This window comes from Lepidochelys kempii, chromosome 1 (assembly GCF_965140265.1).
Source record: "Lepidochelys kempii isolate rLepKem1 chromosome 1, rLepKem1.hap2, whole genome shotgun sequence".
NCBI lineage: Eukaryota > Metazoa > Chordata > Testudines > Cheloniidae > Lepidochelys > Lepidochelys kempii.
The window spans coordinates 99,272,691-99,290,029 of record NC_133256.1 but is presented as its reverse complement, the minus strand read 5'-3'; the positions used below and the strand labels follow the sequence as shown (position 1 = coordinate 99,290,029).

Here is a 17,339-nt window from a genome sequence, read left to right as displayed (position 1 = left end):
CTCCCCTGATTTGCTTAGATTAGGATCCTCCCCCCTCCACTAAATGGTTAAAAACAATTAAAAGCCTGCCTTGGAACAAACTGAAACATAAAAATATCGCTAGGTTTATTACTCTTCGTAAAACGAGAGGGTTTCCTTTATGAATAACAGGAATTCCTTCTAATCTAAAATGATCGTTAAAACCCACAAACTCCAAATGAATCTAGACATACCCCTCTGTTAGCTAAAACCGCCAGCCCTTCTTCCAAGCCGTCCCTTGGTCATGTCGTCTTACGTGGGAGTGCTGCTCCCCGAAATTCTCTTTCCAGACTGCAGAATTCGTGCATTTGCTGTCCTTGTGATGACCCTACAGCCTATATGGCCAGACAGCGAACAGATTATATTGTCCTTTCTCGACAACATTTCAGAAACGAGGATTTGAGGGTTGCCCCCTGAATCAGAGCAAGGGAGATAGAGCACAACTTGGAGGTCGTAGTCATCTACAGTGTCTGCCTCCGGAAAACCAAATAATCATAAACACTGATAGCCACATATGCTTACTTATTTAGACCACTTTTCAGCAGAAGAGTTTAAAGGAAGATTCTGCATCTCAGAAAGGAAGAGCCCCCAAAAATGTCCAAGAAAAAATATTGTGTTAAACATGTTGCATAGAAAAATAACGTTAACATATCCAAATGCCTACTTTTCTTTCTTTCTTTCTTTCTTTCTTTCTTTCTTTCTTTCTTTCTTTCTTTCTTTCTTTCTTTCTTTCTTTCTTTCTTTCTTTCTTTCTTTCTTTCTTTCTTTCTTTCCCATTCCCAGATCACCCTGCTGCTGTATGCTGACTCTGCGGCTTCAGACGGCTGCATTGGGACAGTTTGGGGAGAATTCGTTAATTCCAGCCGGAGACCCCGCAGGCTGGACTCTCTTTGCTATTCTTTCAGGGCTCCAGTTCTACAGTCTCTGCAGGAAACACAGGAGCTGATCCAAGTTCAAAGTCATGTCGCCGTCCCCTCTGAGAAGTGCTTTATTTCTCTACGAACCGCAAAACCCCTTTCCCCCATGTCATAGGGTGAAAAGGGAAAAAGAGAAAGAGAGAGAGAGAGAGGGAAAAACCCCTGCAATCGCTTTCAGGGCCATTGCCAGAAATGCAGACTTACGCTCATTCTTAGGGGGAAGACAGCGGCCAGTCAAACTCCCTTCTAAACTGTTTCAGTTAAATAAGTTTTTCAACAGGTTTGCGGAGGTGCCCGCAGAGCAATGGTGTCAGACCCGCAGAACAAACAGCCGCTTCACGTTTCCCTCTTTGTAAGTTTTACGTATTTCTCTTTAAAACTGCACTGCTCTTACTATTACCGATTGCTTATGCAGATAGGGTGTGAGAGCAAGGGATTTTTCCTAACTTTGTGTATTGTCTTCGTCTTTTATAATCTTCTCTTCCTAGGTACCAAGGTTAAAGAGGACAGTTGAGTATTAGAACTTAAACTCCGCTAGATTTCCCCCCCCACACACACACACTAGATTGCTGTCTATGCTGGGAAGTAGTTGTATTATAAAAGTTGTATTATAAAAGTTGATCTGGACATGTGCATCGAATGTGTGGTTGTGTGAAGATCAATTTAAAGGCGTGCATGTACCGTCTATTTAAATGCATATATACTAGGGTTAAGAAAAATGGAATTAGTGATTTAAAATAGAGATAAAATGAGCAAAATTCAGTATAAAATCCAAGTTTTGTTTCCGTATGGAGGGAAGAGAAGGAGTGTAGAGAGGGGAATGATGCTCTGTTTAACCTGAAAAGAACAGAGCAATTTAACAGAATCACTTGCACCGTTGTCTGTATCACAGACACTCATAAATTCAACAAGATCATCAACAGGATATTAAGTTGCAGGTTACCTTTGATTTTGCCGATCTTAGCCACTTCTAGGCCGTTCGACCTATGACCCGTGAAGACCACATGTGTTGTGTTGTAGCCTCCCTCTGTAAAACACACTTTGGAACAAAAGTTCTTTGTCAGAGTTTAATAGAAGTGTAATGTAAAAGAAAAGGGAAATAATGAAAATCTCAGCCAAAGTTGTAACTTTTAAATGCCATTTCTTAAAACCCACTACAACGTACAGGGAACCTACAAAGGAGCACCTTTCTTTCATACCATTAAAATTTATTGTTCTCTCAGTTGTACTTATAAAAAAGTTCCTATATAAAAATGAATTTGCCAGTGATTTAGTGATGCAGAGTACAGTGGATTTTTTTTTAGGAATGAAGAATCGGCCAAGGAACAGCGAATACTTGGACAATATTTTTACAGTTGTTATTGTGCTACTGAATCACACTGAAGATTTATTTTGTCACAGGAGACACTCTGAATTCCCGACCAGACTAGGAGTATTTTTGTAACAGTAAAAATAAAAACACCAAAAACACTAAAAGCAAGACGTTAAACATGAATGTGTAATTTGACTGACATACCTTTTTCACATGGAGGTTGCCTTATAAATGCTAGTGACAGCAGAGCAGCTTTCCAATAAACTGCACTGTTATTGCGATAGACTTTGTAATACAATTTATGCTGTCATTCATAAATAACAATGCCATATGGTAACCATATTGCTTATACAAGTAAAGCCGTCAAAATGTCACCATTTGATTTATCTCAACAGCTTCTTCAAACGTTGACGTTCAGATATAGAGAAAAATACGCCAAATTTTTGACTAAATTTAATAGACACTGTGCCATGTAAAACACGATTTACTATTTTAAAAAAAAGTCTTAGGGAATAAATCAGACTATTAGAACTATTACATGCTTTTACTAACTGGTAGTGTATTGAAAATGATTGCTTTTCAAGTTTTGTTGCCATATAAAAATTTATTTTAAAAATATCATTGTAGTTCATTCACAATATGTTTATATTATAAATTCTCTCGATTTTTCAAAGAATATCATCAATCCTTTATCACAAAAGCATTTAGGACTAAGTGGATACTAGTCAATTAAATACACTCAATTTGTATTGTACCATAATGATGACTTCTACCTTCAGTTGGATATATGAAAAAGAGGCTATGGAAAGTTGGCGTTTATTGTTAACAGCTGAAGTTTAAAAGAGACACAGCATGTGTAAACTATATCCAGTTGAGCACTGCAGCAGGGGGAAAAATCTAGAATCCCAAAGTCTGCTGCTTTTTTACCTTTAGGTCATTTCACTACCATGTATTTATTGCAAGAACATATGACGTTTAATTTTAAACCCTCGCACGGCAGTGTGACCAAAAGTAAATCCTCCATGTTCCTCACTCTTTTGTGGTAACCAAAGAAGTCGTACTTCCAGAAATCATTGCTAACAGAGTCCTTTCAATGACTGACTGTACTGTGCATTCCACATATACATCCATTCTGTAGCACCAGCGAGCAATCAGTTTGATCGCATTTTCACGACCTTGCAATACCAACCAATACAACATTTAATAATAAAAAGGCGTGTGTAAAGGGAATCCTGTTCTGAAAGAAGCAGAAGGGCCTGTCATGTATAAATGTGTAATCGTAGGTATAATGTACAAACAAATCATACCTTGGCTTCTTTTAGTCTGCTATCTGAATTTCGGGGAAGTGATGGGGTGTGAAACAAGGCATGTGTGAGCGCATGGATAATCTTCATGTCAACAAATACTTTCCGTTTATTGCCACATATGTGCTTGTCAGGGTTCTTTCCACTTGTTCTGTTGGTCTCAAATAATGATTACCCATATACTTCACCCATAATGGGGCTGTGACTCTTTCTGCACACACACGTTTTCTGATAAGAGTTTTGAAACCATTGGTGCATCAGCCTTGAACTCTGAGGACTCCACCATTATTAGTGTGAAGAATCTACCATGGAATTAATACTTGAAACCATTTCCAATCTTAGTCTCCCCTCGCAGATACATTCTGTCGCATTTTCAATATCTTGCCTGTCAGAAAATAAACCTGGCATAAAGCACGCCTGACTGACGATCGGGGGATTTGCGTTGCAATAAACGTGGATTTTCCATTCTGAACGTCTTTTCCCTTAGATCAAGAACAAAACTACAAACAAAGCAAAGCTGCCAGGAAGCCGTCCTGTTCACTTCCTTTATCGTTTATTAATTACCTACATCCATCGGAAAGAAACTTGTATCTGTTCAATAACTAAGGGCGTGCAATCAAGCGTTATGCTGGCGTCTCTGTGAATACAGCCTTACAAGGCGCGAGGTAATGGAGCGGGGGAGCACCTTATAGGAACGTGGGGCCGCCCTGACAGACACACCACCGCATGTGTATAAAACTTGCAGCGGTTTAAGCAAATCTGGCGCTGAGGAAAGTTTTGGGGTATCTTGTTGACTGTTTTGCTAAAAAGTAATCCAATTTGGGGGGGAGGAGGAAGGGGTAATCTACTTTGGTTTTGGTCTACTAACAGGTTTTAAGGACTTGTTGAGAAAAGCTTTAATGTTAAGTGTTCCCCAGAAGGTTTATATGTTATAAAATATTGCTCTCTTTTCCCTAAATATCAATAAGATGTGCGCTAAAGGCGATCGTTTATAAACGGTGCTCGTGCTCATTAGCATATATTTACATAATGCAACGATAAACAAAAAAATTAAAGGAAACATTAAAAAAGCCAAGGTAGTGATATGTTTTGAAGTGGAGTCTTTAAAAATGCTTCAAGGCCTAATAGAGTTCATTATGACTTTTATAAATTGCCATCTGAACGTTTATTTGTAATATTTGTACTGGACTAGTGATTCACCTGTTCACCAGAGTTTAAAGGGCCTTTTGGGTTTCTAAAACTCTCTGGAGATGGAGCTGTGCGTGTGTATGGATATGTGTATACCCACCAACATGCTGTGTCTTCGTGATTTTCTGTGTACTCACACACATATAGATAAATATAGCACAATATGTATCTTGAGGACAATTTAGGCCTCGTATGAAATCATGTGCGTCGTCCTGGATGGTAATTAATTATTTTTATTTTTTTCAGTTCCTGCGTCCAAAATCAAAGTACCTGAGCAGTCGCCTACATCTTCCATGGTTTATGTTTACTCAGAGATTGACTCAGAGAATTTTCATGTGATCATTTAAACGTCTTTCTTGTCTATCGGCGTTTTTCTGACGATTGTTTAACCATAAAATATTTTCTTTATTTTACAGTCCCCGTAAAATGAAATTGATCAGGGAGATATATTTGAATTAAGACATATTAAATCGATGACAGATACATATCATGCTGTGTTTAACAAGAGTTGTACAAGGAGGCGTGTACAAGATACCGCATAGTTGCGATACCATTATTCACGTTTGCAGCTTCTCCTCCATGCATTCGCCCATTAAACCATTAAATCTCAGTAATTCAATAAAACAAAGTGCTTAGAATTTTTGTGAAAAGCTATTTTGAAGAGAAAAGGTTTTACTGCATAGTAAAAACACCAAGTAGCCCATTTTAAAAGCGAGGGGTTGTTTATTTTTGTTCTTTTCTTCTAACCTGACTAAAATTCCGAAAGATCTTCAGGCAAGTGCTGAAGCTCGTTTTTGGGGCAGGTTACAAACGCTTTTTGCAGGTATTCCTGAGTGAAACAAAGCTGCAATACAGTGCAAGCGCCAGTCTGATGTAGTGAAATGTAAAGTGAACCCTTGTGTTTCTGAAGTGATTATGGTCCAAATTGCGCTCCCCTTGCCCACCCTCAAGCAGGAATCGCAGAATCACCACAGGCTTTTCTTAAACATGTGCGAAAAATAGACAAGCAACATAACCCGAATGATTACCTCATCGAGAACACTTTTGTCAGTAGCACTGGTTAGATAGGGATACTCTGAACTAAGATGACAGTTCTCATGTGACCCCCAGTTCAAAGTTTTCTCTCATAACGTTAAAAAGGAGAGTTTCTTACTTGTACATGTACAGAAAACTGAAGGTAACGTGCAATGTTTTCGTTTATTTGATTTCTGTATCTAATGACCGCTTCATTGCGCTTAGCTTCCGCAGGTACAGGTCACTAAAGAAAGCAAATTACACTGAGTACAGAATGTACGCCAAGTTTAGCACCGAGTATCACAGTCACACTAGTTCTTGCTATTTTATATCTCTCTGCTTTAGAAGACAGTAACTTCTTAATTTTATTTGGTTTGCAGAAGAATTCAGCACAGCTTTCCTTGTAGCACACCAAAATAGGGACATCAACCTTTCGTGTTCAAAGGATAGTCTTTTCACTTTATAATTTATTAAGAAAAAGTTAACAGATAGCCTAGCAGCGAATATGTCTCAACTTCGCTTCACTTTCCAGGACCACTATAAAAATGTTTAAAATCTCGGCCAAATTACGTAAAAAAGCCATCTGATTAACACAACCACAACGTTTCAACCTAAAGGAAACTTTCAATATCTTCTTCGACTGTTGTGCACCTGTTTATAAAAATCGATAAGAACAACCAGTTAATAGCTTCCCTTTGGAAGGTTTCACAGATTGTATACAGCACAACGTTCAGAAGGTCTGAGGCTTTTAAATTTTAAGAACAAGCATCATGTAATTTATCCATTCTATCAAACTTTTAACGCCCTAGAGGAAAAACTAAGACATATCATTATTTTATTATCTGTTGACTTTATCGGCTGTTTTTTCATCGACTCTTCATGTATTTGGGAGTTTTACTGAAATGGTGAGACATGAAGGGACCGATCTAGCGTTTTCTAGACAATATGCTGATTGTGGTTTCTCTGCAGAGCCATGTGTAAGTGAAAAGAGTCTCAGATCCGCTTGTATCTTTCCAGCCACGTTATCTGAGAGATGTACCGCGCAGTTATGTTGCCTGATGGTGAATAGTAAGTGTTCTATATCTCTGTATAAAGCTCGAGAATACACGTTGAGCAGACCCTTCCGAAACTCGCTTCTACCATGTGCAAGATGCCTTTTATTTTATTTTTATTGAAAGAAATTACAGTTTTAATATGTGCCGCTTCTGCAGTTAATGTCTTAAATACTGTGCTTTATTCTGTAATCGGTACTTAGAGTGGAGGTTTTGTCTTCCAGTGCTGCACCAAGACATTATTTCCCCGGAATTTAACAATCTCCTATTCAACGAATGGCTTGGCTTCTTTAAACAGTTGCCCGAATCGCCGTTCCAATTGGCAGCGTTGTGCTGAACAGAAGAACCCACGAGTACAAACGCCTGCAGCCTGAAAATAAACACAGAAGCACATTGCTGAGGGAGCCGAATGAGCCGTAAGGGGGTGTGTGTGTGTGTGTGTAAGTTGTAAAATCTCTTTCCCAGAATGGCTGGGAAGCCCAGTGTCCCGTGATTGAGCAAGTGTGTGTGAGAGCGTGTTTGATCCCAGGGCCTTATTTCTACAAGGCGAGCAGCCGGCGTGAGACGCTTGGCTTTGGCACGCCGGCTGGCACTCACAGGTTCAGCGCGAACTTTCGGCCCGCCCAACTTTGGGAAAGCCACCGGAGGGGGAGAGCGCGTGAGGGCGGGTTCCCGCTGAGCGGCCGGCCTGAAAGGGAGCCAATCGCGCTGCCCTGGCCTCTGCCAATCACTCGGCTCCCTCCAATCCCACCAGCGCCATTTCCAAACTCTAGTTCCCGCTGTGCCGCTCAAATGTGGTGAGCGCTCTGCCAATCGCTGGAGGACAGAGTGGGGAAAGGAATAAGCGGAGTTAGGAGCGGAGACAAAAGAAGTTAAAGAGCCGCTTAATATATACATGTTTTTGAAGGCGGGCAGAGGGAAAAAAATAACAACAGTGAGTGTAGATGGGCTGGATTGTGTAGTTATGGAGCCCCCTTTGAGCAAGAGGAACCCGACACTGAGATTAGCGGATTTGGCAGCGGCTCAGCCCCATCCTCATCAGACCATGACAGGCTTCCCGGGGCTGGGGAGCCACCACGTCCACTCCCACCCCGCCGCTCACCTCCACCCTGGGGAGATGGGGAGTGACCCCGGCGTGGCCCTCACGCCATTCGGACCCGAGCACATGGCCCAAGCGAGCGTCCTCAAACTCAGCCCCGCGCAGCCTCTCGCGGCGCATCCCGAGGCGCAGACAGCGGCCGCCTTTGCCTCGCCGGCGGCCCAGAGCGCCGCCGCCGCCGCCGCCGCCGCGGTCAGCAGCTACCCGGCCGGCGCGGCTCCCCCGGCTCCCCACCCGGGCTACGCCGCCAGCAGCGCCGGCACCAGCAGCGCCAGGGACTTCATCCTGCGGAGGGAGCTGCCCGGCGCGGCCATGCACGGGGCGCTGGGGGAGCCGCACCCCGCGGCCAGCTCCCCCCACCCGCACCCCCACCACGGCGTGTTCATCTCCGCCGCCGGCACCTACGGCCCGTCGGACGGGGCCGCGGCCCACCCGGTCTTCCCGGCGCTGCACGAGCAGCCGGCCCCCGGCGGGCACCACCCGCTGAACGGCCAGATGCGCCTGGGGCTGGCGGCCGCGGAGCTGTACGGCCGGGCCGAGCCCTACGGGGCCGCCTCCTCGCTGCACGGCTACGGCTCCCTGGGCTTGAACGTCAGCCTGGCGGCGGCCAGCCACGGCCACCACCCGGCCCCCCACCACCACCACCCGGGGGCGGCGGCGGCGGCCTTCCTCCGGTACATGCGGCAGCCCATCAAGCAGGAGCTCATCTGCAAGTGGCTGGAGCAGGAGCCGCCGCAGCCGCCGCCGCCGCCGCCGCCGCCGCCCAGCGCCGCCGGGAAGCCCTGCTCGAAAACTTTCAGCACCATGCACGAGCTGGTGAACCATGTCACCGTGGAGCACGTCGGCGGGCCGGAGCAGAGCAGCCACGTGTGCTACTGGGAGGAGTGTCCCCGGGAAGGGAAACCTTTCAAGGCCAAGTACAAACTGATCAACCACATCCGCGTGCACACCGGGGAGAAGCCCTTCCCCTGCCCCTTCCCGGGCTGCGGCAAGGTCTTCGCCCGCTCCGAGAACCTCAAGATTCACAAGCGCACTCATACAGGTGGGTATTTCCCCCGCTCCTTCGGTGGGGTTGTTTTCTTTTCCTCCTCTCATCACAGGGCCATTCAAACATGTGACTTTTTTCATGAATAAGTAATTCAGGAGCACCCAGGGCACGTTCACACACACACACACACAGAGACACACACACACACTGTCTCTCTCGCGCACACACACACAACCGCACAGCCAAACCCTAGACACGCAGCAAAAGGTTTAAGCCGATAAACACCTACAGCTAGGAAATTAGGCAGGGCCTGGGAAACAGCAGGCCCGGAAGGAGGAGGTGAAGACCAAGGCCAGTCTAGCCAGGCCCCGCGTGGAATATGGGGAGAGGGGGTCTCCCACTGCAGACCAAACCCCACCCCACCCGAAAATACCGGGGGGGTGTTTCCGCTTCTGCGCTTCTGGAGGGAGGAGGGGGGCTTGTCCCAGGCAGGGTTTCAACCGAAGGACACATGGGTGGGTTGTCCCAGACAGAGTTTCATTTGAAGTGGGGGCTGGGGGTTCAGGGGGAGCGCAGTTCCTCTTTAAATTAAGCCAACGTGTTTGCTAGGAGCGGTGAAAAAGACTTGACTATAGGGAGTTTCACTGGTTAAATGCTGATCGTTTGAAGGTTCCAAGATGAGTAACATTTGGTGCAGTTTAGTTTTGTGTGTGTGTGTGTGTGTGTGTAAGGAAGTTTCTTATTGTAGTTTTGAGGAGGAAACTTCAAAGCAGCCTTCATTTCTTCACAGCGCAAGTTGTGATTTTAAGAAGACGCCTAAGCTAAACATGGAGAAACGGACAGCCTTCACTTGTAAGGAAATGCCCAGTCAGACTGGGTCCCTCACTAGGGTTTTGTTTATGGGACTTGTGTTGGTTTACATATAGACATTTTGGTTTAGGTTAAAAAAAAAACAAACCTCCGAGGAAAATGAACGAAGTTGGGATTGATAGTTGTAGACAAATATTATTCCTTGGAGGATAGTTAAGGAAATGGAGTTTACATAATTGCTTTCTTGATTTATTGTGTGTTGCTGCAAAGAGAAAAGCGGACAACGTGCAACGTGTTGTTTCAATGTAAAGCCAAATGGCCCATGGCTGAAAGGATTATAGATTTTATCTACAGAATATGTCAGGCAGAAGCCCAGATGTATGCGCAGAGAGATGAGGACAGCTAGCCCTCCCTGCCCTGGCAGTTCAGTTCCGAGCCAGGAAGGATTGCTCCTGCAGGCAGGCTGACAGCTTTTTGTTAATGGCATTGCGGCCCGAGTGAAATGCTGGAGGCATTTCCGAGAATCCTTGTTTCCCTACCATGTTTTTGTAATGTATCTGTATCCATCTGTCGCGATGATTTGGAAAACAAAACTTAAACCCGACACTTACAGCACCCCACTAGCTCCTTGTCCCTGTCACAGTGCAAGCCGGTGGGGATGGCCCCTGCATGTTAAAAGAGAATGGTGCCAAATTCTAAAAATATGATTTGCAGCTCGGGAGCCTTCTCATATTTCCAGTGCAGTGAGCAGAAGGTTGGAGTGCGGTTGGGGAGGCAGGGAGAGAGAGCGGAGCAGGCTTATTCATTTATCTTTGTAAAAAGAAACCCTAAACAACAACAAAGGGCGGCCCACAGAGCACGTTTCCCCTTTTGCAATTAAAAGGGCGCTCAGATTTATGACTCGGGAAGCGCATTCCCTTTCCTACGGCTGCTCTCAACTTCCCCCGGGTGGGAGCCCCGAGAGTAACGGTCGACAGTGCACAAAATACAACGCCGCTGGAAACATCGAGTTTGGGGACTTGAACCCCTTCGCTGCTACCGGGACCGGTTAACTGCTGGGTTCCGCTGGGTTTAATTCCCACTCTGGCGTCCTGTTTACAAAGCAAGGGGCGATTTTCGATGTCCGCTCTCCCTAACTGTTGAGCCCAAGGATGAGGCCCCTTCTCTGTCTTGTCCGACGGTCCGCAGCGGATGGGGGAGCGGGCCATGGCTTGAAGATAGAGGCGGCTGGGCCTTGGCTCTTGCAGCTTCTCTGGATAGTGGCCCCCAATGCAGAGCAGAGAGACATCCAAATGCAGCTGTAGAAACTTAGGGAGGGAGCCGCAGAGTGGGAAACACGCACGATCACTGATCTCTGTGCACTCCAGTCCGCAGAGATGCACACGGTGCGGTGTAGCAGCTCTCACACACGCGTGCAGAAGTAAATACAAAGATACACAGAGAGACTGGTCTCTATAGATACCGAGTGGCACGTAACTGTGCATAAATATACACAGATACAAAGACACACAGAGATCGATATAAATAAATATACACATACACGCACACTGGGAGAGAGACAGAGGGAGAGATCGATATAAATAAATATACCCTAAAAGCACACACAGAGATACAAACAGATACCGAGCCCCACACCCAGAGACGTGGAGACAGAGAGCGCGTGCGAGCAGCTCAGATACTGGCTCGCACCGAACAGTGGCACAGAGAGAGAGAGAGAGAGAGAGAGACTGACACACATACTGATATCAGAGACACACTGACACACATACACAGAAGCCACCGGGGAGGCCATTGCAGACCAGCAGCCTTCGGGAACGGAAGAAGGAGGATGCAACAGACAAACTGCCCCTTCTGGGCTGCAGCAGAGAAAGAAAATCTTCCCTCCAGCATGCTGACTCCCGGCCCAGGGAAGGAGGAAGGGGTGGTTTTCAGGGCACTCGGGCCAGGCCGCTCTTTGGCAGAAGCATCTCATAACGTGCACACACATGTCTGCACAGAAGATATATTGACCTGTTTTAAAGACCTAAATCTGAAAGTCAAATGAAAAGATCAGATAATTACCGTAGCCTTGTGTTTTACCACTTAGCTCTAATTCAGCAATGTAAAGTGCTCTAAGGATTTACAAATTATTCATTCTTAGTGTCATTGTTTAAAATAACCACAGTATTTTTATGTTTCATTATTAGTGGATTTTGTGCTTTTCTTATAGGCCCCCAGACAGGAGAAATATGTCTATAATTTGGTTTTCCCCCCCCCGCCCTTCTTAAGCTGCACTGGACAATATGATCCCAAACTATTTCGGTCTAATAGCTTAACACTGTAAAGCGTAACTAATCCATTATCTCAAACAAAATATTTTATTGATCCCCGAAGATGTTTGCTTCATCATGTTAATGGAACATATGGATTAAAAAAACGGTGGCCCCTCAACAGGAAAGTGTTTAGCATTATCACTCTTTGGCAAAAAAATAAACAAATGTTTTCACAACTGTGTTTTTTGCACAGAAAGAACTTTGCAAAGATGCACTTGTGTATCTTCAAATCCTTTTCAGCTAGCAGTGTTAAACTGGAGCAATCTGCAAATGGTTAAACTCTGACGTAAAGTCTCCGTCAGAGCACCAAATATATTTGATCACGGCAATCTAGGTGTCCTTGAAAGAACCATTTTCTTTTTTTGAAACACCGATGGAACCAATTTTTAATAACTATTTCTGTGTCTGATGCAAATAGTACAAATCAGTTTATCTGTCAAATAGCTTTTCTTAAGAATTTCCGGAATGCACATTACAGTCGGCTATGTAACCCTAATAGTTTTGTAAAACAATACAGATGTAGCGAAATTTTCCAATAGATTCGCTATTTTTCAGATAAAATGAACAGATAAAGTGACTTCATCTATGTTGTGAGATCCTTTTCAGTGGGAAGTGTGAGCGCTTATGTGTAGACGAAGACTGCATTTAAAAAGTACCAGCGTGGTTTTCTTAATCAACATAATTTCTGGGGTAGGAGAGAGATAGTACTGTTTGTTTTGTGTGGAGCTAGATATTTGCTGATAATTGTGACTAAGCACAAATGTATCGGAACGATTTCAAACTGAATAACTTGATTTGGAATTAGAATATAGAAAGAAATGTTTGCATAGCATTAGCAAAAAAACAAAACAAAACAAAACAAAAAGACTATCAAAAGTGTGCTTGTTTTCAATTCATATTTTATTGTAAGATTCTATAATTATACACAAAGTACTGACTAACAAGGTTTTCTCCAATAAAACTCGAAGTGCTTCCATTGCGGGGGCTAGAGTACATTGTTATTTTTGAAAATGTGTAACAAAATACATATGAAAGTATGCATTAGAAATAATATGGCATAAAACTTCAGCGTTTTAACTAAATGTTTGCAGTAATGGTGTTATGCATTTTAGAGATATCAGATTCACCTGTAATATGACGGAGAAAAAAAGTTACTCTTCTAAATTATATTCCATTTGTAATAAAATGATATGGCACATTTTTCCCTGTTATCTCAATAATAGGCATTTACACATCCCTGATTCAAGAACTATGGGAAAGAGTTTATCTGGAGCACAGCTATATGTAACAAAATACACATGAACCAAAGTATTGTATTACAGGACCCGGTGGAACTTAAAGGTATGCCAGACAAAAAGGCCTGAGGCAGATTTTCACAACCACTTTAACTGTTAAGCAATGCGTAAAGCTATTAAAATAGATTTGCTATAGATTTTTAGACACAAATTAGCCTCAGGTAAATAGATACTGTAATAGCAGTCCACGGTTGTCATTATTACTGTCTATTGCTATTACAGTATATTATTCTCACTGACGTGCAGGTTGTGAATAAAGGTTGATAGATATTGGTCTACATTTAAAGTATGGTCTGCAAAAATCCGACGTTATGGTTATGTGCTTAAACAGGTGTTATTTGTATTTCCAAACAGGAAAGATTCTCCACATACTATAAAGCATTGTGAAAGGATTAGGACAAGATGTGCCAGTCTATAGACAAAGCCACTCCTAGATGATAAATGTATTGATGGGGGTAGTTTTGTTTGTTGTATGCATCATTTGAATTTTTCATTTGCAAGAGAATTTTGTGCATGAAAAAAGTAGACACTTTATGGTGCTGTCTGAGGCTTTTTGAAAATCACAGTTAACATTTCACCGTTTACAAAATATTATTCATTTGACACCAGTGCAGCTTGAACTGTCCGGCAGGTATAACCTTATTTCCCAGACATATCACGAGTCTCCTCATGACAAGCACAGAAACGATTTGCAGTGAATTTTTCCATGGGGACCGTGTTTTATAAGAGCTGTGAAATGTTCCACTTAGTGCTGTTGTTGTTTGTTTTTAAACTAACCATAGCTCTGACCTGAAATTTAAATGACCAAGATTTGGGATTTCTCCCCCAGAAGATAATTATGAATGTTTTCAATTGTAGGAGAGAAGCCTTTTAAATGCGAATTTGATGGCTGCGACAGGAAGTTTGCCAATAGCAGTGACAGAAAGAAACACTCCCACGTCCACACGAGTGATAAGCCATATTACTGCAAAGTCAGAGGCTGTGATAAATCTTACACGCATCCCAGCTCTTTAAGAAAACACATGAAGATACACTGCAAGTCTCCACCACTTTCTCCTACCCCTGGATCTCACGGTTATCAGTCTGCAGGAACCCCCCTAGGTGCTCCCCTGTCCCCTGCCCAGGACTCAGCCAGGGGCCGCTCTGCCAATCTTTCCCCTCAGGTCACCAACCTCAATGAGTGGTACGTCTGTCAGGCCAGTGGGGCTTCTAATAACCTTCATACACCTTCCAGCAATGTAACATCGTCTGGATCTGAAGATGAAGAGGCTTATAGAAACTCTGATACCAGAACTATCCATTAGAAGAAAAACAACAAGAAGAAGTTTCTAACTTGGGAGTACTTGGACCATTCTCCTGAACTGTAATGACACAAAGCTTGAAATAAATGGATGGCATAGAATTGCCATCATGTTGAATCACCACTATTTATTCAGTATATAAAACCCTATGGTGTTTGTACACTTAACTAATTTAATTAAGACACTTGGACCTTTTTATAAAAAATAATAAATGAAAATACCAAGCTGGACTATCTCAGTGAACCAAGTTGCATGTTTGCAGGTATGGGGAAGATGCCAAGGGAACTCAATGGACAGATCAGTTCATCAAGATTATACACTGCCAATGCCAACGCAATAGTTCCAAAAAGAGAGAGAGGAAGAGTGTTCATTATGTAGCCTGCAAGCTGACAGGGCCTCTCCATTTCCTGGAGTGGCTCTTAAATACTTTAGATATCATTCTGGGGGCTTCTTAACAGCTTGAGTAGGCCCCAATTCCGCAATGGCCTCTTAATTGTAAACCACCACTGCCTGCTGAATTTCCAACAAATCGTGGACTGGTTACATATTAAAAAATGTGTTTTTCCCCCGCTTTCAGTTCAGATCTTTTGTAATTTTTGCTTTTTATTCTGAGTCCTTAGGTTTCACCCAAATCTGATATTTTATACCTAGGCTTGTTTCCTTATCCCTTAGCTGTATACGATGTGAAAATGGTGTTTTTTTTTTAAAAAAAAAGATGCAGCATTTCTCTTAACATTTCTCCACAATTTTGTACCGTTATGAGTCTTGAGACTAAAATGGAGAATAAAAGAAAACCGCTGCTATCTGACAACTGTGATAGTGTGATTTTTTTTAAATATAGCACACAAAATTCAAAAGTGAATTCAGTCCCCTTTAGCAAAGTTTGTTTAAAAGAGAAGATCCTGCATCTTGCTATGTCAGACCATGTGTGTAGTAGAGTTTGTTGTTAGGTCAAAAGAGCTTTGGACATCAGAGCCATTATTACTTCAAAATCTTCAAGTATGAGAAGCTGTGACACTGTTGTGAAAGCAGATATTTTAGACCGATCAATCTCCTTTTATACCATTGTGGATACTCATTTGAAAACGCTTTATTTTTTTCAACATCTAAAACCATGATTGTATTCATTCTGCCCCCTCCCATGCAATCCTCAAATGACCATGTGTCGTGGTCAGTTACATTAAAAGAGGAAAACAATTGTCACAAATATTAAAATCTAAAAGGTTTGTAGTTGGAGCAAAAAAAACAAAACAAAAAACCAACAACAAAAAACAAAACTGATGAGTGCATGACCTTTGGCATAGCTGTCAAGCTATTAAAGAAAAAGGTCAGGGAACTATGACGATAACTCTTAGTCAATTTATTTGCGGTTGGTACGACACATTTCCCATGCAAAATGTTAGTCCATCATAAACATCATACAAATAAACTAAAGAGCACTAATTTATCCTCAGAGACCCTGAATACATAAACAGGTAGCCTCCCCTCCCACAGGGTTTGTAGAAATTTGTTTTGTGTGCTGTGACTGGTTGATGTAGTCTTGTCATTGTTAATAACTTGTATCTGACTGCTATTATTTTGTACAGTTGAATTAATTTATTTTCGGACATCATCCTTTTCTGGAAGAGTACAGAACACACCAAAGAATTATATTATTAATTTTGGTGATAGATTGTTGTTTATGATTCCGTGGTTTGTTTAAAAAAATCATTATATTTTTCAGCTTACTTGAATGAACAATGTAATGTGAAAACAAGCTCTTCCTGCATGTCTTCTGTGCAGTGTGTTGGTGATGATATATATAGTTTATAGAGATATTATATTATTAGTACAGTGCATGGTGCTGTCAATCTGGAAGCCTTTAAACGTTGTCTTCATATTGTTATGGTGAATTTAAAGATACAGACATTCCTTAAAAAGCAACAAGAAAACTTGAATAGAAAATAATTTTTAAAGTTTATTTTATTTGCTTTTTTCACGTTCAAAGCCCGTTCAAATAAATAGAAAATGATAAAGTAAGGTATGGACTTTTTAAGGATAATTTATGTAATATAATCTTGTTAGAAATAATTTTCTTACTGATTTATAACGAATTGTTTAATTTATACAAATTTTCAACAATAGATTGCACTATACATTACTACATTACAGGGGTTTTAAAATATGAAACTGAGGGATAAACAACTATTTTTATGTACTATGCCACACATAAGGTCACACACTTGCCCGTTCATTTTATGACACATGATGCCTCCTAAATAAAAACGCCCTTCCATCTCTGTAAACCCGACCATAAGAAATCAAGAATGATCATCAAGCAAATAAATAAAAATATTCTTTCTATGTATTGCACGTGCTTTACTGATAGATGAGAGATAACTAGAGAGCAAACACACACATACAGTGTGTAGACAGATAGGTAGATACTTTTGTACTTAAGGTCATAGCACGCCAGTGAAGAACAATAATATAAATGGTTAGGATATTTTTCTTGGTCTTGTGAGATACTGTGATTATATTCAACAAAAACACAAGTAAAGAATGTTTCTTTTTGTTATTTAGAGTCGAATTTCAGTCAACAAATATGTGTATAAACAGGGAGGTTCTAACTATATATATCCATTTTTCATGGTCAATTTCTGCTATATTTACTCTCCTGAGTAGTTTCCCACTTAAGCCAACCGGGCTAATCGCTTGAATAAAGGGAGAAGAATTGCAGGATTTGGCTT

General features: G+C 42.2%; 1 protein-coding gene and 1 long non-coding RNA gene across 2 annotated transcripts; one reads left to right on the top strand and one right to left on the bottom strand.

Moving 5' to 3' along the window:
• Window positions 1-1,445: 1,445 nt before the first annotated feature.
• Window positions 1,446-2,585, bottom strand: LOC140913042 (uncharacterized). Its single transcript, XR_012159453.1, has 3 exons — window positions 2,452-2,585; window positions 1,879-1,974; window positions 1,446-1,772 (listed from the first exon to the last, which is right to left on the bottom strand). It is a non-coding gene; the product is annotated as an uncharacterized lncRNA (long non-coding RNA).
• A 4,403-nt stretch (window positions 2,586-6,988) lies between these two features.
• ZIC5 (Zic family member 5) lies at window positions 6,989-16,957 on the top strand. Its single transcript, XM_073348670.1, has 2 exons — window positions 6,989-8,946; window positions 14,168-16,957. Exons 1-2 carry the CDS (start codon window positions 7,701-7,703, stop codon window positions 14,611-14,613), a joined length of 1,692 nt encoding a protein of 563 aa, XP_073204771.1. The 5' UTR covers window positions 6,989-7,700; the 3' UTR covers window positions 14,614-16,957.
• Window positions 16,958-17,339: the final 382 nt, after the last annotated feature.

Bases quoted from the DNA above. Each gene is read 5' to 3' on its own strand.
- ZIC5 (XM_073348670.1), top strand. From the start codon at position 7,701: ATGTTTTTGAAGGCGGGCAGAGGGAAAAAAATAACAACAGTGAGTGTA. The intron at 8,947-14,167 runs GTGGGTATTTCC...TTTCAATTGTAG, and splicing joins TCACAAGCGCACTCATACAG to GAGAGAAGCCTTTTAAATGC.